Source organism: Orycteropus afer, unplaced genomic scaffold (genome assembly GCF_000298275.1).
Source record: "Orycteropus afer afer isolate SDZICR_OR568_19922 unplaced genomic scaffold, OryAfe1.0 scaffold00014, whole genome shotgun sequence".
Classification (NCBI taxonomy): Eukaryota; Metazoa; Chordata; class Mammalia; order Tubulidentata; family Orycteropodidae; genus Orycteropus; species Orycteropus afer.
In genome coordinates this window covers 16,495,097-16,515,696 of record NW_006921601.1, presented here as the reverse complement: position 1 = coordinate 16,515,696, position 20,600 = coordinate 16,495,097, and the positions used below count along the sequence as shown (strand labels likewise).

At 49.2% G+C, this 20,600-nt stretch overlaps 1 protein-coding gene across 1 annotated transcript in view; it reads left to right on the top strand.

Annotated features, from left to right (window-relative positions):
• Positions 1–16,090, top strand: part of USH1C (USH1 protein network component harmonin) — a 51,427-nt gene extending 35,337 nt beyond the window's left edge. The window contains exons 18-29 of the mRNA XM_042782783.1: positions 604–756; positions 2,080–2,196; positions 2,721–3,203; positions 5,958–6,077; positions 7,429–7,479; positions 10,575–10,616; positions 11,420–11,473; positions 11,779–11,878; positions 13,690–13,796; positions 14,267–14,269; positions 15,329–15,384; positions 16,054–16,090. Coding sequence (XP_042638717.1) covers positions 604–756; positions 2,080–2,196; positions 2,721–3,203; positions 5,958–6,077; positions 7,429–7,479; positions 10,575–10,616; positions 11,420–11,473; positions 11,779–11,878; positions 13,690–13,796; positions 14,267–14,269; positions 15,329–15,384; positions 16,054–16,090 — 1,323 coding nt within the window. The remainder of the gene's footprint in view (positions 1–603; positions 757–2,079; positions 2,197–2,720; positions 3,204–5,957; positions 6,078–7,428; positions 7,480–10,574; positions 10,617–11,419; positions 11,474–11,778; positions 11,879–13,689; positions 13,797–14,266; positions 14,270–15,328; positions 15,385–16,053) is intronic.
• Positions 16,091–20,600: the final 4,510 nt, after the last annotated feature.

Genomic DNA, 20,600 nt, shown 5'->3' with positions numbered 1-20,600 from the left:
GATCTGAGGCTGGCTCCCACAGCCTCCAGCTCAGCACAGAGGATGTCTATAGTGAAGACTTACCAGCCCTACCTGCACAGTCACCTTGAATCTCCCCAGATGCATTTCTGGTATCTGAATATTAGATACCTTTCTTCCCGAATGATGGAACAGGCATGTGCCCAGATACTAGGAAATAGATAACAGTGTCATATACATTATTCAGCACTTTGCAATTTACAAAGCTCTTTCATATGTGTTATTTTATTTGCTCTGGATAGCAAGTCTGTGATGGAGGTACTTTCCCCATTTTGGAGAGGAAGCAAATCAGGCTCAGAGAGGTTAAAGTACTTAGCCAAGACCACACAGCTAGTTTGTGAATTAGCAAGCCAGTTCTTCTGGCTGGCAAAGATAATGTGTCTCCTTTCTGTAACGGACAGCAGCAGCCTGCCTGTCCTGAAGTCAGATGCCCATGGGGTGGGGCAGAGCTGGGGGAGAGGCTCCCAGTGGAGTGGTTGCCTGGTGCTGCCTGAAGACTGAATTGAATGTCCTATTTGCCATGCTGTGCTAGTGTCAACACTACCATGTAACCTTTGTCATACAAACAATGCCACATCTGCTCAGAAAGGAAAAGATAAGAAGAAAGCCAAGTATGACAGCTTGCAGGAGCTGAGAAAGAATAAGAAGGAACTGGAGTTTGAGCAAAAGCTTTATAAAGAAAAAGAGGAAATGTTGGAAAAGGAAAAGCAGCTGAAGATCAATCGACTGGCCCAAGAGGTACGTGTCCTGCTCGTAGGCCAGGTGAGCATCCTTGGGACACTGTCTGGGAGAACCCACTATGGTCCCAGGGAACCAGCTAGGGTTGTTCTCCCCAAATGGAGTCCAAGGTTGGGATGAGCCCTGTTCCCTCTCCCCTGACCTCCAGTCTGGGAAATGAGACCCTCCTGCCTGCCCAGGGTCATCTGAGACTAGCCCTTTCCTTAGAGTGTGTGTTTGGGGTTGAGACTAGCCTCCTTGCTCAGGGTATGGGTCTGAGGCTAATGCCTTTGCCTAGACTGCAGGTCTCAAATTAACCTTCCATCTACCTATGTATAAGTCTGAGTCAATCTGGCCCCCTATCCAGAGTGTGAGTCCAAGGCCAGGTCTCCTTAGCCTGTCTTGGCTCTGAGGGTCTGAGGCTAACCCTTCTGTACAGGTGATAGGTCTGAGACTAGCCTCACCACTCACCCAGGCTATGGGTCTGAAACTGCTCCCCTCAACATACATTGTACCTAAGGCTAGATCTTGTCAACCTAGGAATATTTCGAAGGCTTTCCCAGCCCAAGACGTATCAAAAGCCATCTTACAGCATTGCCTAATTCCTGTTTCCTAAGAGGGTTGAGTGACCTTCTCTCCCTAGCTGTTGGAAATACTATTGCTCCTGCTTCTCTTTAATGTTTCCATGAATCAGAATGCCAAGCTGATTGGATTACAAAGCCAGCCAAGTCCTGGAAAATGTGAAGTGCATTAGGTCTCGTATTAGGAACAAATTAGCTTCAAAATTAAAAATAAGATTGAGCTTGTGCTTCTGAGGATGAGGCAGCTTAGAAAAGAGAAAAAGAGAGAAAGAAAGGTTAAACTCTTGGAATGTACTGTTGTTGTTGTTATGTGCTGTCCAGTCGGACCTGACTCATAGCGACCCCTCCTTGGGTTTCCAAGGCACTATCACTATAGAAGTAGATTGCCCAACCTTCCTTCCAAGGAGTGGCTGGTGGGTTTGAACCACCGGCCTTCTGGAATGTACTAGGAAACTACAAATGGGCTATTCCTGGGGGATCAGAGTTGGTGAGGATCCTGGAGGCAGCTAGTCCTATGCAGTACACGAGATCCTTCCCTGATGTTGCCTACAGGTATTAAGTAAACCTGACCACCTGGCCCTCCTTGTTTCTGCTTCCTCTGCAGCCAGATGGAATAAGCCCAGGTCTTTTCCTAGAAGAGGGTTGACACACCTAACAGTATCCTGGTATTTTTTTAAAGACACTGCTTCTGTACCATTGCTGCCTAGGTGTGATTGAAGTGTACCCTTTGTCCTCTTCCTTTTGCACCGGTCCTGGGTCTCAGGTGTCTGAGACAGAACGGGAAGACCTTGAGGAATCGGAAAAGATTCAGTATTGGGTGGAAAGGCTCTGTCAGACTCGCCTTGAGCAGATTTCCTCTGCTGATAATGAGATTCCAGAGGTAACAGAGCCCTTCTTTCCACATGGACCCTCCTGCTGCCTCAGAATGACCCACCCTAAGGACAGCGGGAGGCAAGATGGGCACTGGAAGCTTCTCCGGCTGTGCCCAGTGCCCATTCCCCCTTCCAGCCCACGCCCCCTCCTCTCTTGGGGGAGGAGACTTGTCTGTATTTCTGGGCTCATCTCCAGAGTGACTATTAGTTCCAGCTCATCTGAGTTAGGCCTTTGTCATAGCATAATTATTAAGAGTATCCCCTTAAGTTATTTGATTAACTTACTTATCATCCACATACGGTAAAACTTGGGACCCTCCTGCATTTGGGCACTCTCTATCCACTTCTTGGTATGAGCTCAGCTGGGCACCTAGGTGGTAGAGAAGTGATGCTCCAATGGCTGTGGTTTAAGGGTGGTGGGTCTTTAGCAGCAAAGGAGACTCAGGGCTGAATATTAAACTGATTGACTCTGAAGTGGAGTGCTATTTAGCATGGGCAGTTACAAAACTTCCTTATGCTGCCTCCCCACCAGATGACCACAGGGCCCCCACCTCCCCCACCTTCTGTGTCTCCACTGGTCCCACCCTTGAGACGCTTCGCAGGTGGGCTGCACCTCCACACCACTGACCTGGATGATATCCCCTTGGACATGTTCTACTATCCCCCCAAGAGTCCCTCTGCCTTGCCTGTGATGCCCCTCCCTCCACCCTCAAACCCACCCACCAAGGTCCCCGCACCCCCTGTCCTTCCCACATCAGGCCGTGTGAGTGTCTCATCCTCACCCTGGGTGCAGCGCACTCCACCCCCCATTCCCATCCCTCCCCCACCATCCATTCCCACGCAAGACCTCACTCCTACCCGTCCGCTCCCCTCGGCCCTGGAAGAAGCACTGGGCAATCACCCCTTCCGTGCTGGGGACATCAGCAATCCTACAGAGGAGTGGGAGGCAAAGAACCACAGTGGGAAATCCACCAATTCTCCCGTCCCTGAACGGAGCTTCCCACCTACCCCAAAGGTACTACACCTGTTTAGCATGCTCTGTTTGGAAGCAGGAGTAGTGGGAAGGGCTGCTATTTCCCACATTCTTCACTGCTCTGTGAACCATCACCCCACCCCATTGTCTAGGAATGAGTCCCCCAACCTGCATGTTGCAGACATCCTGCATGCGTATGGTTTCTGCTGATTTTAAAGTGCTATGTTGTATGGTAAATTGCCTGTGTATGATCCTTGGTATGAGTTAACAGTATATTGATCCAATGTTTATTGCTCTCGTTGCTCCTTCTGGCTAATATGGCCTGGTAATTTTCAATATAGTACTTGTAAGGCTATGTTAATGAATAGTCAGTCATATGCAGTCATTTCTTGGTATTAGCCTAGACTTGGTATTAGCCATATTGGATTGACTGCATTATTGAACAGGGACAAAAAAGCAAGGAAAAGGTATTAGATTTGTAAATGAAGCAACAATGCTGTCAAATGCAGTATGAGGGTATTAGTCATTACATTCTATGGCACCAACCAGCTACATTGGCTTGAGGTGTAATACAGATAGTACCCAGGTTATGAACAATATCAGTTTCTAACTGAGCCTTTAAGTCTTAAAGGAGCTCTGGTGGTGTAGTGCCTAAGGCATTTGACAGCTAACCAGAAGTCTGGTGGTACAAACCCACCAGTCAGTCACTCCTCGAAAGGAAGATGGGGCAATCTACTTCTGTAGCAATACTGCCTTGGAAACCCAAGGAGGGGTCACTATGAGTCGGATCTGACTCCACGGCAGTGAGTTTTTTTTTTTTTTTTTGCTTTAAGTCTTGAATTTGTACGTAAGCTGTAACAGCTGCATACAGTTCTTATTTAGCTTTACTTTGTTGTTGTTCTTGTTATGTGCCGTTGAGTCAGACCTGACTCATAGCAGCCCCTCCTTGGGTTTCCGAGGCAGTATCACTACAGAAGTAGATTGCCCCATCTTCCTTCCGAGGAGTGGCTGGTGGGTTTGAACTGCCAGCCTTCTGGTTAGCAGTCAAGTGCCTTAGGCACTATGCTACCAGAGCTCCCTAGCCTTACTTTAGTACAAAGAAAACCTCAAGGCCTTGTCAATGATTTAAAAGCTGCACATGCAGCAAGTGAAGGTGATTGTGATGAAGAATTTGTTGCAAGTAGGTGTTGGCTCACTCATTTCAAAGTGAGGGAAAATCTATATAACCTTAAAGGGCAAGTATGAGTTGTCCGTAAGTCTAATGTTTGTAACCTATACCCAGAAATTTCTAGCCAACCTCCAGCTACAGAAACGATTAGGTTGAGAGAGTTCCAAGAAATCTCCAAATTTATTATTAAAAGACATGGGATGGTTTTCTTGGATGTCAGAAAGCTGGACAGCACTGATCTTCCTCAAAAAGATATATTATTAATTGTTCTTAATCCAATGACTGTTTCTGAAAGAGGCAATCCCAAGAAGACATGGAGCTTTGATCCCAAGGAGAGGGGAAAAATTCTTTTCTTTCCATAGCTGTGGACCAGACTTGAGTCAGAGCTAAAGCAGCTCAGAGCAGCTGAAGGTAGGGGTCTTTGGGTGAGGTGAGAATCAGTAGCAGCTGGCCAGTGGTTTTTATTAACCTCCTGCAGGGATTGGTGTCTCTGCATGAAGATGAGAACAGGGTGTCTCAGAGCATTCAGGAGAGCTTGGGGGAAGGAAGATGAGAGTGAAGAGAGTGCTAAATGCCAGCAAGGCTGCAGCTTCCATCAGGGCACCTCTCAGAGACTCCCTCTGGGCCTCCAGTGGGACCCTGAGCCCTGAAACTCCAACAGGGAGAAGTCTACCTGTACCAGGGCTGTCTTCCCCCAGAGCTCAGCCAGGAGCCAGTCTACAGGGAACTGAGCCTCACAAAGAGTCATACCCTATGATGGGTGCCCACCCAGATGGGCAGCAGCTTTTCCTGGACAAATTCAACTCTGCAGTTACTGATTGAGCTCCTACCTTGCACCTTGCTGTGTGAGGTGCAGAGAAGAGCAGTACTGATGAGGATATAGAGCAGATTGGCATACCTGTGGGCCTAATGATTTTCCACCTAAAGGATGAGCAGCAGACCTGGCAGGATTCAGCTATAAAATGGGCATGGGCTGTTCATTCTAATGAGAAGCTGAAAACACACCTCTGTAGAGTAGAGGGCTTATGAGCTCAGCCTTGGGGAAAGTGAGACATGGATGATAAGAGGAAGGGCATTGCAGGTGCAGAGAACATAAGGATGGCAAGGCAAGAATTAGCGAGAGATGATCAAATGGATTAGATGAAGCAGATGGGTTGCATGAACTCCCCTGGGTGCCACTCTTACTGGTCCTCACTCCATGGCTTCTAGAAATTTTGTGCGCATCTGCCAGGGACAGCAGATTCTTGGTGTTGCAGTGTGGGGCCTGAGACCATGATCAGAGGACATAGGAGGGGAGGCTGTATGGCACCCATAGTCACTGAGAGAGAAGCTTCCAAGTGTATCTTCTGAGTGACAATGGCTGCTGATGCCCCCCCCCAGCCAAGCTCTGGCCCAGGTCCCTGATTCTTAGAGCCACTCAGTACTTTCTGTGGCCTCATACCACACCATGAAGGTGGACTTTTCATCTCTTTGCCAGAGATCACACCTCCCAGGACCAGTGGGGAGAATGGACCAAGCTGGTTTAGCATGTGCATCGGTGTGAATTTGCATGTATACAGAAGTGCCAGAGCTGGCCTGGGCCACTCCTACCATGACCTCACATGAGTGTTTCAAACTAACTCCTGTAGACATTTTGCCCAAGCCCACAGCCCCCACGAGGCCCTGGTGTGTCCACCATCTCCAAACCTGTCATGGTCCACCAAGAAGCCAACTTCATCTACAGGCCACCTGTGAAATCTGAGGTCCTGGTAAGCCCCTGGGGTCCCCTCCAGGGAATCTCCAGAGGACTAGGGCCCTCTCTGGAGGAAAAGTGAGGTGGAACACAAACTGAGATCAGAATCCCCTAACATCTCATTGGCCAAAGGATGAGTCCCCATGGGTGTAAGTGGGTGTTGACATGACCAATGCAATTCCTATTTCCCATTTGACCAAATGACCTGGAGGTCCATCTAAAAATAATAATAATAATAACAGTGAAGACTTATTGAGATCCTAGCATGTGCCAGGTTTTGCACAGTCTCATTTAATCTTTACAACAAGCTTTAGTTGTCTGTCAACTCCAGGGAGATGATCCTATTGTTATCCCTATTTAACATTTAAAGGTCTCTAGTGTTCTGCTCTGCTCTCTAGGGTGCTATGAGTCAGAATGGACTCAGTATCAATTTTTTTTTTTTAAGGTAGTACAAAGGGGTTGCTCTTGACTGCTAACCTAAAAGTTGGTGGTTCGAACCCACCCAGTGGCATACCATGGAAGAAAGGGCAATCTGCTTGCATTAAGACTATAGCCAAGAAAACCCTGTGGAGTAGTAACACCTGGGGTTGCCAAGAGTAGCGATCAACTCAATGGGAACTTATAACAATTTAACATTTGAGGAAGCTGAGGCTTTGAGAGATTAAGTCAATTGACCAAAGTAGAGCCAAGACTTACTTCAAAGCATTTTGGACTCCAAAGCCCATGCTATCACCCACATTGCCATCTTGCCAAAACCTGCCAAAGTTCCAGTTGCCCTGGCCTCTGTCATGGCCTGGGCATATGACCAGCCTCAGATGGGGAAGTGGCCACAGCCACTTGCTCCATCCCTTGCTTCATTTCACTTCTCAGCCCCTGACAAGGGCTGGGAGTATGAGGTGTGGTCCTGGGGAAGTGGGGAGGGTCTGCCCACCCTCAATCACTGACAGCTGAGGGAGCTGGGGCTGGTGTCCCTTTCCTGGGGATGCCCAGCTGCTGACTAGCTTCCCACCCACAGTGGGAAGAGAGCCCCGCCAGAATTTTTATCTCCTTTGCAAGGAAACCCTACTCAGATATTAATTTTGAGCTTTAACTGTCTAGCCAGCTCCCCAGAGAGCAAAGTTCACACTCCTGTGACAATTTGCTGATTCCTATGCCTTGTGTTTTCTAATAACAAGGGTGTCTGTTTGGGTAGAACTGGGTAGCTGTTGCATCTTGAGGCACAAAGCTGGTCCCCAATGTTAATCAGTCTGTTTCTGTTTGGGGAGAGTGATAGGGCAGTCCCAGGCTGGCAGGCCCATGGTCGGGCACCAGAGGGCAGACGAGACCAGTCGATAATGTCCAGTGTGGAACTTTTCTTTTTCTGGCAGCCACAGGAAATGTTGAAGAGGATGGTGGTTTATCAGACAGCGTTCAGACAAGTAAAATGATACCCATTTGTGTGTGTGTGTGTGTGTGAGTGTGTTCCTCCTCTCCTATTTCCTCCCTCATGTGCCTGACTTCCTCCCCTGGGGAGTGCTGATTCTCAGGTAGCCTCTAGTACCCCCCTTTGCCAGAGGGCAGGAGGGCAGGAGTTACCGAGGGTCTCATAGCAGAGGGAATGGGGAACTAGACTTATTAGACCCCTTGCTCAGGCTGATAAAGCAGCTGGAGCCCTTGGGGCTCATTAATTGTTTGCTAAAAGAGGAGCAGGGCAGAGGGATCCTTCAGAAGTGCAAAAAGACCAAGAGGGAGCCTTGCCTCTGCCCAGGGAGAGAAGGAAGGGGCTGCCTGAGGGATCTCCCTACACCCTCCCCTGTCTTGTCCACTCAAGGCAGATCACAGCTTCACCAAAACTCACCTGGTACCAAACAAGTGTCAGAGAGGAAGTGGTGGCCCAGGTCTCCTATCTGCATAGGGTGCTCTGTGGATGGGGATGCCAAAGTCCTCGCTGGTCTCTGAATGGTATCAGACAGGCTGGCGGCCACTGATCCTCCCCACCGCCTGGGGCTTTTGTCCAAGAGAGCCATTGACCACTTCACAACCAACGGAAGAGACCCCAAGCCAGAGGGAGAAAGATATCCTGAGCAGACAGACCTTGCTTCTCCAGTCTCCCCTCTGATAGCCCACCATCAGAGCACAGGCCGGTTTGATCACAGCCAGGGAGCAAAAAGGAAGATGTCACCTGTACAATGAGACACAGGGGGTGTCTGCAAAAGAGGCTGCTCCCAGCCCAGGCCTGGGGAGTAAAGGGAAGCTAACATTTAGGAGATATGTTGTGTCAAGCAAAGTTTCTAAAGACTTTATGTATATTCACTCATTTAATCTTTACAAGCCTCGGAGGTTAAATGTTAATATCACCCCCCCCCCCATTTTGTAGATAAGAAACTGAAGTAGAGAGGTTAGGAAACTTGCTCATGATGGCACAGCTAGTGTGAGATCCTGAGTTTGAATCCAGGAGGTCAGGGTCTGCATTCTGTGCCCTGAAATATTGTGACATTCTGCCTCTCAATGCACTGCAAATTTATAAGTAGGCTTTTTAAGACCTGGTTGTTTAGGGTACAGATGAGCCTCAAAGGGAGAAAGGCAGGAAAGTGAAGAATCCCAGGCCTCTGGCTGGAGTCAGGGAGCTCTGGTAGCCTAGTGCCTAAGGCATTTGACTGCTAACCAGAAGGCTGGCAGTTCAAACCCACCAGCAACTTTTCAGAAGGAAGGTTGGGCAATCTACTTCCGTAGTGATACCGCCTCAGAAACCCAAGGAGGGGTTACTATGAGTTGGAGCCAACTTGATGGCAGTGAGTTTGGGCTTTTGGTTTTTGGCTGGAGTCAAACCCTTGCTCTGAGGTCCACTGACTAGGAGATCTTGGGCATGAATGTGACCACTCAGGGCCTGTTTTTCCACCTGTTGAATCAGAGGTAGGCTCTCCCTTTAAGGCTTGAGCAACTGTAATGGTTTATGAGAGAATGAGATCTAATGGCTTATGGTGAATGAGATCTGAATTCACAAGAAGACCTAAATGCCTGCCATTCAGCCCATCTCTGAGAGCACATTCTCAGGAGGGAGAGAGGGCGTCGGCAGGGAGAACGAGAGCTACCAGGGCCCAAGTTTTCAAAGAAATAGCCAAGGGCATGCAGAGCCCTCTCAGTGAAAAAGTGTTGACCCAGACCTTGCCTAGTGACCCCTGCACCCATGGATTTGTTGTCTCCCCCACTTTGTCTGCTGGCCTGACACCCATGGACTGACCCGGGTGTGCCTCAGACCTGGGCCAGGCTCACACCCTCTTTGGAGTTGAGCCTAGCATGGAGGCCAGTGAGGAGGGATGGCATGAGGTTGCCCAAAGATCCATCTGCTGATACTGGGCTCTCATCGTGCTGCCCATAGATTGTACTGTGGTCCCCCCATGATGCTGACCACAAGCCCCAGAGCACACTGCACCCATGCTTGCTGCAGCCAAGGGAAGTTTGGGTGCTGAGGGTGGTTCCTCTGGATCCAGCAAGGCCTATGTGGACACCTGCCACAGGCCTCTCCTCTACTCCACCTTCCTGGGGAGAGTAGCAGTGTTGTTGCCTTCAGGCCTAGGATTCTGGGCCCCTCTGGCCTGTGACCACCCCTGACCCTGCTCACTATGTGTGACTTCTGGGGAGGAAGGGTGTATTGTGGCTCTATCCCCTTACTCTTATTCCTAAATCTTGGGGATATTGTTCCCATTTAAAAAAAAAAAAAAAAACCTCACTACCATTGAGTCGGATCTGACTCATAGTGACCCGTCCTTGGGTTTCCGAGGTGGTATCACTATGGAAGTAGATTGCCCAATCTTCCTTATTGTTCCCATAGCAATCCTCTATGAAGCCAGATCCTCTGAGCTGTGTGAAAAGCTTCCCTTCTCCCCTGGCTGAAGGGCCAACCTGGGCTCCCCAGAACCTGGAGAGGGCTATTGCCTTCTAGAAAAGCATTTATTCGAACAGGTCCAGATGCCAGGCAAGTACAGACCCCTCTGCCCCTCACTTCCCTCATGATGTCCAATGTCCCTTTGCCTCCTCCAGTCATCTTGTGGCAGGTTTCCCCAGAATGAACAGCCTCTTGTGCAGAGTTAATCTCTTCTTTGGGGTCAGAGGAAGATGTAAATAGCCCTGCCCTTATTTGGGCCCTTGGAAGAAATGATGTAGAGCCTGTAATCGAGAACTAACAGGAGGTGTGGAGAGATGAGGCTTTCAACAAGACAGGCAATGCCTGCCAAGACCAACTCTACAAAGTCAGAGGGTCCCCAGAGACACCAGCTCACTGGAATCTGCAGGACCCAGGCCTGGGACCTTTAAACACTTGTAGCTTCCTGCTTCTCCCTGGCTGTTGGGGCTGCCAGCTCTTCCCTGAATCCCCCAACTAGGCTATGCCCGACCCTCCTCTGCCTTCTCTTCTATCTCTGACCCTTTACCATCGGAGCCATTTACCATCTTCCTTCTCTCCCTTGAACCTGTTTCCTGCCATAACCCTCAAGGGCCTCTGCTATGAGGTCCTAAAGCCCCCTTTTGCTTCCAGGATTTCCGGAAATATGAGGAAAGCTTTGATCCCTACTCAATGGTAAGACAAAAGTCCTTCCCAGGCGTGTATGTGTGTGCGTGTGTGTGCGCATGTGTGTTTACCCCAGGCCTAGGCAGCAGAGTGTGTCAGAGGCTGGCCTGTTCTGGACCACAGAAGTCCTAGGAATGAGGTCAGGGGATTATAGAGCCCAGGAAAAGCAAAAAGCCAAACTCACTGCCGTCGAGTCTGTATCAACTCATAGCAACCCCTCCTTGGGTTTCTGAGGCAGTATCACTATGGAAGTAGATTGCCCAGTCTTCCTTCCAAGGAGTGGCTGGTGGGTTTGAACTGCCAGCCTTCTGGTTAGCAGTCAAATGCCTTAGGCACTACTTCACCAGAGGTTCTAGGAACACCCCAAACTGCTCTTTCCTGTGCTTGCTTCTCTCAAGTGTGTGCGTGTGTGCGTGTGTGTGTGTGTGTGGCTTACAACAGTTATACTTACTGAGCACTAACTATATACCTGAAACTATAATAATAATCCCATGAGGAAACTACCACCACCACCCCCCCCCCATTTCACAAATGGTGATACTGAAGTACAGAGAGGTTAATTTGTTCATTTGCTTAAGGTCGCACAGCTAGGAAATGGAGGAATTGGAATGTGTGTGGCTGTGTGTCCCCTATGGGGCCTGGGAACCCTCCCCCCAGTTGAAGACCAATGGGGACAGGGCTGGCAAAGGTGCCTCTGGCCCATGTGTTCTGTGGGGCCCCGTGTCTCCCAGGTGCCTGGCTTGCAGTTCCATCCTGTCCGCACCCTATTTTCAGGCGGACTCAAATCTCCCCCACTGTCTTTTTCTTTCTAGTTCACTCCAGAGCAGATCATAGGGAAAGATGTCCGGCTCCTACGCATTAAGAAGGTTGGATAGGTCCCACCTTCCTCTGCCCCCTCCCTCTCCCACTTTGCTTCCCTGTTTTTCCTGCTCTCAAGGTGATTCATCAAATCCCCACCTTCTCCCCTCTCCTCCTGGGAATACCCCCTCTTTAGGTGGGACCACACTCCTAGGTGCTGTTTGGCATACATGTCCCATTTCCTCCTTGATGACACTGCTGTTGCCCATTCTTCCCCTGGCCTTTCTGTAGCCCTGCTATAAAACTGCTTGGTGTTCTGGTGCCCACAGGCTGTTGTCTGCTTGGGACTCAAGGCCTGTTTTCCTCTCACCAGGAGGGATCCTTAGACTTGGCCCTGGAAGGTGGTGTGGACTCCCCTATCGGGAAGGTGGTTGTCTCAGCTGTTTATGAGGGAGGAGCTGCTGAGCGGCATGGTGAGTGGGGACTAGCCATGGCCTGATTTGGGGATGGTGTGATGGTTATTCAGGGCCCTCCAGGAGAGTAAACAGATGCCTATTTGCAGTGGGCTTGACAATTGCTCAAGAACGTCCTCCCCCCTGGGTCTGTCCATCCATCTGTCAAGTCCCATGTGCTGCCTGAGGGCAGACCATGGTGCCAGGCTCTGCAGGCACACTGACAAACCAGGGTCTCAGAATTGCCAGATAGTGACAGGATTTTGCCTTTCCAGAGCCATCCCCACCCATCTTTGCTTCACAGAGTGCAACCCAGCACCACGTTGTTTAACTTGTTAATTTTTAATGGTTTCAGGCATGGAAAAACATCCTGAGCATAATAGAACAAACACCCATGTCCCCATCACTGAGTGTAGGACATCAAACATCACAAATATGGTCAGAGCCCTCTCTGGTTGCATTCGCCTCCCTCCCCCAAATGTAAACCACTGCCCTGAATTCGTAGCCTTCAACTGTAAAAAAAATATTTTTTTCGTGAATGAAAAAGATAACATACTCTTTCATAAATTCAAGCTATATGGATTTGTACAAAATGGAAAAGTGAAAGTCACCAGCTACCTAACCCCAGTCCCACTGTTCAGAAAAAACTGCTGTCTATAGTTTAGTCCCTCACTACTTTGAACATGCAAGCAGCTGCTGCCCATTTCCCCAAGAGCTCGTGTGTTTTAAGCCACCAAGTAACACACATCACAATCCCTGTGGGCCTTCATTCCCATGCCCACAAGGCTCTCGATTGATCTATTTCAGTATCACTTAGAATGTGTTCTGTGGACACTAGGACTGGGCAAAAATCCTCAATAAAGAGTTCTGAAGTCAAAGAAATGTGTGAAGCCATGCACAATCTATGGACTTCTTGGAGAGCCACGATGTGTATTTACATACTAAAGGCTTTGACAAGTCCTGCAGTGAGTAACTCTGTTTAGCTTTTAACTCAACAGTTCTCAAATTTATTAAACCACAGGACGTCTTATCTAAGGATACCCTTTAACACAATTCATTTATTCAACAAATATCTGTTGAGTTCCTGTTTGTGCTAGGTATTATGGTAAGTGTTAAGGATGTCGTGGTGAACCCAAAAGATAGTCCTTGCCCTCATGGATCTTATAGTCTGGTGAGAGAGCCCATCAGTAAACAAGTAAACAGATATATGACTACAAATTGTGAAAAATGCTGTGCAGAGAAAGACCAGGTTGCTGTGAGAGAATAGTAGGAAAGATCTTTAGATTGAGTGGGGATCAGAGAAGCCTTTTCTGAGGAAGAAACATTTCATCTGAGACCTAAAAGAAGAGAAGAAAGAGAGAGGGAAGCATGTTCCAGATGGAACAGCACATACAGGCTCTGAGTCACGAAAGAGCTTGACATGCTCAGAGGCCTGAAGTAGACCCATCTGGCCAGTGCATGGAGAGAGTCTGCCAGCAGAACTAACTCATGTTTCAGTGATAACCTTGCAGGAAATGTAGGACTGTCTCCTTTTGGTTTGGGCCAGAGCCAATAACAGAGGTATGTACAAGAGCTGTTGTGGCAGCACGTCATCACTGGTATACCAAATCTAGTGACCAAATCTACTGAACCAGGGTGAGGGTATGCTTGGATGGGGGAAAATACCCTTGAGCAACCTGGTGGGTTGTTCACTTGCTTTCTGAGCCCATGTGAGCTTCTGGAACCCAGGACTCGAGCCTTTTCTGCAGCCCCACAGTGCCTCTGCTAAGCCTTGAGCCTGGCACGTGTGACACATGGCTCGATCAGCTAATCAGCTGCATCTCTTCTTGCAGGTGGCATTGTGAAAGGTGACGAGATCATGGCAATCAATGGCAAGATCGTGACTGACTATACGCTGGCCGAGGCTGAGGCTGCCCTGCAGAAGGCCTGGAGTCAGGGAGTAAGAGTGGCCCCCTCCCTCCCTTTGTTGTCTGCCTGGCTGCCTCAAACCCTGCCCTCTACAACCAGGACTTACAGTCAGGGTGCCCCATCCCAGGGCGCTATACAGGATCCAAGCAACTATTGGGTGATGTCCACATACCCCATCCAGCCAGTGGTCTAAATCTGATGAAATGGGATTCAAAAAAAAAAAAAACAAATGTCAATTCCTGACCTTGAGTTCAAAAAACAGTTGCACAAATATAAACTCCAGAAGCCTGGGTATGGCAGCCAGCCCTCCCCCACAAAAAAGACTTAAAGGTCTTCTCTAAGTGCACACTGAACAGGAATTAGCAGGTTGCCTGGGGTTACTAGAAAGCATTAACAGAAGTAGAGGGTCCAGGCTGGTGGTAGTCTGTGCACTCATCAGACACCCGACTGGGTCAGGGATACCACATAAGGCCTTCCAGGCTGTGCACTACACAAATCCAGGGGGTTCCTTCCTACAGACTACAAAGTAAAGGGTGTCCCCTCATGTTGTGCTGTGCACAACCTGTGCAACTATATGCAGGCAGCCGAGCCTGAGGTATTAAGTTCAGTGCTGAGGAAGCTGATCGGATGGTTCTGGGACCCACATGAAAGGATATGGAAAAGAGAAGACTCACGGGTAACATGATGACTGTATTTGATTATCTGAAGGGCTGCATTAGGGTAAAGGGTGCAGAAGTATTCTCTGTGATTCTTGAAGGCAGAGCTGGAATGGATAGGAAGAGGTTCTGGGGAGAGATTTCAGCTTATTATTAAGAACTATCACATGGTGGAGGGGCCCAATGATGTTTCAGATACTTTTCGTTGGATGCATCCAAGCCAAGGATGGACAATGATGGACAAGCCAAGGATGGCAGTGATGCCAGTGAGGGCATTCAAATGTTAGGGTCAAAAAGCTAGGCCAGAAGTTCTCCAATCATGCATTAAAATTACTTACCAAAAAACCAAACTCACTGTGGTAGAGTCGAATCTGACTCATAGTGACCCCTCCTTGGGTTTCTGAGGTGGTATCACTATGGAAGTAGATTGCCCCATCTTCTTTCCGAGGAGTAGCTGGTGGGTTTGAACTGCCAGCCTCCTGGTTAGCAGTCAAATGCCTTAGACACTACGCCACCAGAGCTCCCAAGGAGCCTATTAAAAATATGTTTCCCAGGACCCACACCATACTTCCAAGGACCAAGTCAATGAGTCTACAGGTTTAAGATATTCCCCCAAATGATCTAAGGTTGCCACCTGGCCCTAATTCAAAGATTAGCATTTGGGAACTTAGTGTCATTTGAGGGTTTTAAGACCCTGGCTGCTATGGTTCTATAGCCTCAGAGACGGGAAGCTTCCCTGGACCATGGGTCCATCCCCAAAAGGCCCATCCCCACTTGGCCTCCACAGGAAGAAGGCCCCAGCCAGCTGACTCTGGGCCTTGGTGTCTAGGCATGGGAATGGAGTGGCAGGGGCAGATGCCATCCCACCCTGAGTGCATCCCCAGAGTCACATGGCTTCTCCCCACAGGACTGGATTGACCTGGTTGTTGCCGTCTGTCCTCCCAAGGAGTATGACGATGAGCTGTAAGTGTGCTGGCACCTGGCCCACTACCTCCTCTTCCTCCTCCTCCAGAATCTTGGCTTCCTTCTCCTAATCCACCCCTGCTTTCATCCAGCCTGAAGGAATGGCCCAAGCACACAGTGTCTAGTAATAACAGCTGCTAGAGAGCCCCTGGCCTAGAGAAATCCTAGAACTAAGTCACAGTCCTTAAGCATTGTCTGTCTCTCAATCTCTGTCCCTCTCCTCTTTCTTCTCTCTCTCCATCCTTCCTGTCAGTATCTCTATCCTACCTGTCTCTCTCTTTCTCCTTCATCCCTCTTCCCCTTCTCTCTGACGCTTTCTTTCTCTTGATCCCTGTTTCTTTCTTTCACTGGCTCTGAGTCCCTACTTCTCTGTGTTTGTCATTCTACATCCATTTCTCTCTTTATGCCTCTTAGTGTCTCACCTCCATCCTTACTTCATTACATCACCTCCCCCCACACCCACCCACACTTGTCAGACCCCTACTTGCCTGTGCCTGCTTGCTCCCACTGCTGGGCAGAGGCTGAGTTCCCTGTGTGTTCTGAAGAAACAAAAGTTGTTTAGCTCCTAATTCTGAAGACCAGGGTCTGTGCAGGACCCGGGACAGGGAGAGATTTGCCTGGGAATAACCAAGCCTGTTTTGTGTTTCCTGCTCTGCTCTGCATACGTACCTCTTCTCTTTCCTCCTCTGCAGCTGAGAGCCTCTAACCAGTCTGAAAGCTCCTTGAAGACCATAATCTCCTGCAGTTAGAGCCTGGCAGCCCCCCACAGTGAATAGGCAGGCGGGGTCCAGGGCCTTGTTTGTCCATACTGGGTGTAGTGGCTGTCAGCTGCCGACCCTGTCGGCAGGTTCTTTGGACTGGTACCTGGAGGGGTGCACAAGGTGCCATCTCTGAAATGCCACCCTGGACCTGCTGATAGCCACGCTTGAAATCTGAGGGACTCAGAGGGCTTCCAGTTCTGGGCAGTGGAGCAGAGCACAGTCTGTAACATCTAATTGACACTTGGGAGTCCTGACTCTCCACAACCCCTGGGACCTGCCACAGGTCCCACATAGCACCCAAATGAGCAGGATGGAGCATTGAGCACCATTCTCTGCTAGGCATAAACAGTGCCTCAAATGAGGGCTGATGGACTGGGATAGCCCAGAGGAAGCATTGCCTGAATATCCCCTCAGAAGGTGTCCTCAGCAAAATGTACCTACCTTCCACTTGAATACCACCCTGCTGGGACCTCTTTTCTACCCTGGCCCACAGGCTTAGGAAGAACAAGGACAATTCAGACCTTTGTAAGACTGGTCCAAAGAACTAGGGTTGGCGGTTTAGAATTGCTTGTGTCCTGCAGTGACCTGTTGTGTCCTTTGTGCCTTCTGTCTTCCTCGGGTCCAGGCTCTGTCCATGGGACAAACCATGGAGCCTAGCTGTGGAATGTTTCCTACATGGGACCAGGCTGTGACCATGGACAAAGCTGGCAGGTGGCTGTGAAACCAATGTCTGACATGGCCTGAAGCCCACCACTGATATACCCAAGCCTGGACTAGTTGAGTTCTGCTACAAATTTCCCAAAACATTAGGGCCCCATAGTCCCAAGACAGTTGGCCTACTATTGTGTGGCTTCTGGGATGGCCTAAGTGGCCCTATGTGTTCTATCACTTGTCATCTACTCTTTTTGAAAGACCTCAACTCCCCTTCCTTCTGGTCCTCTCCTTCCCCATCCCCAGCTACCATTATGCTTGCTTTCTGGTCTCCTTTGTGCAGTAGCTGTGGCCAGTGTGTAGCCACTGGGAGCCACACAGGGAGAGGGCTCCAGAGGCTGGGCAAGGCCTTATACCACCCAAATGGGTGCTCCTCAATGTTGGGACCCTGTTCTGGGCTGAGTGTGCACCCACAAGGCCTGCACCCACTTGGTATATTTTCTCTTCCCCAAAGGACCTTCTTCTGAAGTCTAGAGGGAGAAACTAATTTCACCCTAGAAGACGATAAGCTCTGGACCCACCCACCTGGACACAAAACCAGGGACCAGCCATGAAAGACATCCAGCCTGCAGATACCAGAAATCCTGGGAAAGCCACGCCCAGCACTCAGGGATTTCAGATTTCCTTTGGCCCTGAATTAAGGCTTGACAAGGCACACTTCAGGCCAATCTTCAGAAGGCCAATGTGGAGAAGAGGGAGCAGCCAACCATTGTGAAGAGGGCCCTTGGAATCCACACTCTGTTTCTTTTCCTCTGGCCCTGTGAATTTTGACTCTGTTAGCCCTGGGGAACTCCTCCCTTGAGCCCTATTAGGACCTAACTCTTGAATCTTTCTCTCCATCCCTCTTTCCCTGCTGCAATTGCTTCTAGAATTGCTACCACCAACCTTACTCTGAGCTCATTAATAAAATAAGCAGATTTTCCATCTTATAAGCATGAGTATGGATCTGGGTAGCAGACTCAAGGCTCTCACATTAAAGCCATAAGGTTCTGGCCCTGCTTCAAGAGTAAGAAGGAGTCAAGGGCCGTGATCGTGGTCTGAGATGGACGTGATCAAATGGCCAGGAACTGGCTTGGAGCAGAAGGCTGAGGTGCAGGAGATATGCTGGGCTGGCATCAGGGTCTTTTCAGCAGAGAGATGGCTGGAAGGAAGTCCATGTGGCAGGGGGTTTGTTCAATTCTAGAAAGCATAGCTAAAGGCAGGATCCCCAGAGGGTGTCCTCAAGGTGGGGGGTATCCCAGTTTCTCTCAAGGACAGCATGGCCACAGCTGCTTTGCATGAGGTCCCCTAGACAGGATGTGATTGAGAAGGTGCAAGTGGCCACACTCCCTCCATGAAATTGCAACTGGCAGAAACCCCTGGAGGGGAAAAGGGTTTGAAGCAGGAGTGTGTTACTCCAGTGGGCTAGTAGGGGATAAGTCAAAGGCCCTTCTGGTCCAGGAGGGGGTGACTTCTCCAGAGTCCCCTAAGTTGGTGGCAGAGCTGCTCTCTCCACTGTACCACACAATGGAAACACAAACTTAAAAAGGCTGGGGACTCAAGGATGCCCTTTGACTTTGAACTTTTAGCATTTCATCTATCTCTTTGAAGTTGCTTCCCACAGCTAGTCCCTCGGGGTTTGCTGAGCCGGCTTTGGGCCTCTTACCTCTGCATCTAGGAGTCGGAGGTGAAAGGGCTGAGTTTATGGCCTCTGTGCTTCTAAGACATCCCCTTTGGGCCTATGCAGGGCTGGGAAGCTTGTTCTCACCGATTTCAGCCTAATTCCCAAGACTGAGCTTTGGATAGGAATCTGTTTCCAGAGCTGAAAGCCCTGTTCTCCTCCTGCCCCTGCAGTGACCCTTCCCAGTTCCCTGGGGCCCAGACTGGCCATGCCTCTGTGAGAACTGGAGGGGGCAGGCATGGCCCTCAGGGGAGGCAGGTGGAGCTGAGGCAGGAAGAAGGCAGAGGGCCACAGGGCCTGCAGCTGCTCTCTTCTAGCCTGGGGTTTACAGCTGAGGAGCCTGCCCACTGATCTTAGTAGGAATAACATTGCTACTATTGGGTGCTTGCTATGTGTCATTCAGCCCTAAATGTAGTGATTCATTTAATCACAACAATGTATTCTATGAGGTTATCTTCACTGTTGCTGTTATTCATTGAGGAAACTAGTCACCGAGATGTTAAAATAACAGAACCAAGGTTAAATAGCCAGTAATTAGGTAGTAGAGTCAGGATTTAGACCCAGGCAGGGTGATTCCAGGAGTCCATATTATTAACCATATGCTATACTGCCTCAAGGGAGCTCTGGTAGTGTAGTGCCTAAGGCACTTGACTGCTAACCAGAAGGCTGGTGGTTCAAACCCACCAGCCACTCCTCGGAAGAAGATTGGGCAATCTACTTCCGTAGTGATACTGCCTCGGAAAGCCAAGGAGGTGTCGCTATGAGTTGGGTCCGACTTGATGGCACCTAACAACAACAACAACAACCTACTGCCTCAAATAGATAAGAAAGAAACAGTGTACAGAAACTAATTTCAGAGACACCAAAACTCCAGACAGAAAATAATTCCTCCCTGCCTCTATTTTTTCTCTGCTTCACTGTGTCCTTCACATTGCAAAGTGAGCCAGCCAAAGCCCTGCTAAAAACACTTCAATGAAACTTACTGTCCTCAGGACAAAGTCTTAACTCAGTTATTAGCCTGCATTCAAAGCCTGATCACCTGGCCCTGACAACTCCTTCAGCTCCATATCTTATCAATCACTTCCTTCCCTTCAGCCATACTGAACTCTTCAGTTTCTTGGACTTGCCATGCTCCATCACTTCTCGACGTCTTTGCACGTGTTGTTCTTGCTGCCCTGTGCTCCTCGTGAAATTCTGTGCATCCTTTACAGTCCATGCCAATTATAAAACAGAAGCACTGGGCTGACATGGTATGAGAGCTCAGTCAGGGTGAGCCTGCTGCTCCCTCCCAAGATAGACTGTTTGGATTGCAAGTGCAAATCCTACTTGAAATGACCATTTAAATGAAAAATCCTTGAGTGTTTGATGTCAGGTTTGGCTGGATCCAGGTGCTAGAAACAATGTCATCAGGAATTTGTTCTTGCCATCTCTTGGCTCTACTCTTCTGTAGCTGGCTTCATTCTCAGTTCGACTTTTCCCATATGAGGCCAAGATGGCCTCTAGTATTCCAAATGTATTCCACCAGGTAGTACAACCCCAGGGGGAAAATCACACTGTTTCCTGAAGTTCCAGCTAAATCTTGATAGTTTATTCTGATGAGCCTGACCTGGGGGTGTGGCCATCCCTGATTGGCCAGGCCTGGATCACATACCTACCCTTGGAGCCAGGAGTTGGAGTCAGCCCCACTAGCACCACATGAACTTATTGAAGGAGAAAGAGTGGTTTCCAAAAGGAAAATCAGGGTGCTGTTACAGGAGAATGGAAAATGTATCTGAACAGACACAAAGGGGTGCCCACTAAGGGACCCCTGGCCCCAGAAGCTCCTTCCTCCCTCCTTTCCTTCTGTTATTCCTTTTCTTCTCCCTGCCACTTTCTCTGGGGGAACCTGAGACCCAGAAGGCCTGGGGCTCCCTTGTGTCATCTGTACAACCCTCAACACTTGAGAACAAGAAATGGGAAGTAGGGGTCTTCTATGACCACAGGACTTGCTGACATGCAAGAGTTCCATTTGATCTCCAAGTATCCCAAGAAGTGAGAATTGAAATCTGACCATGGACATGTTACTTAACCTCTCTTCATCTCAG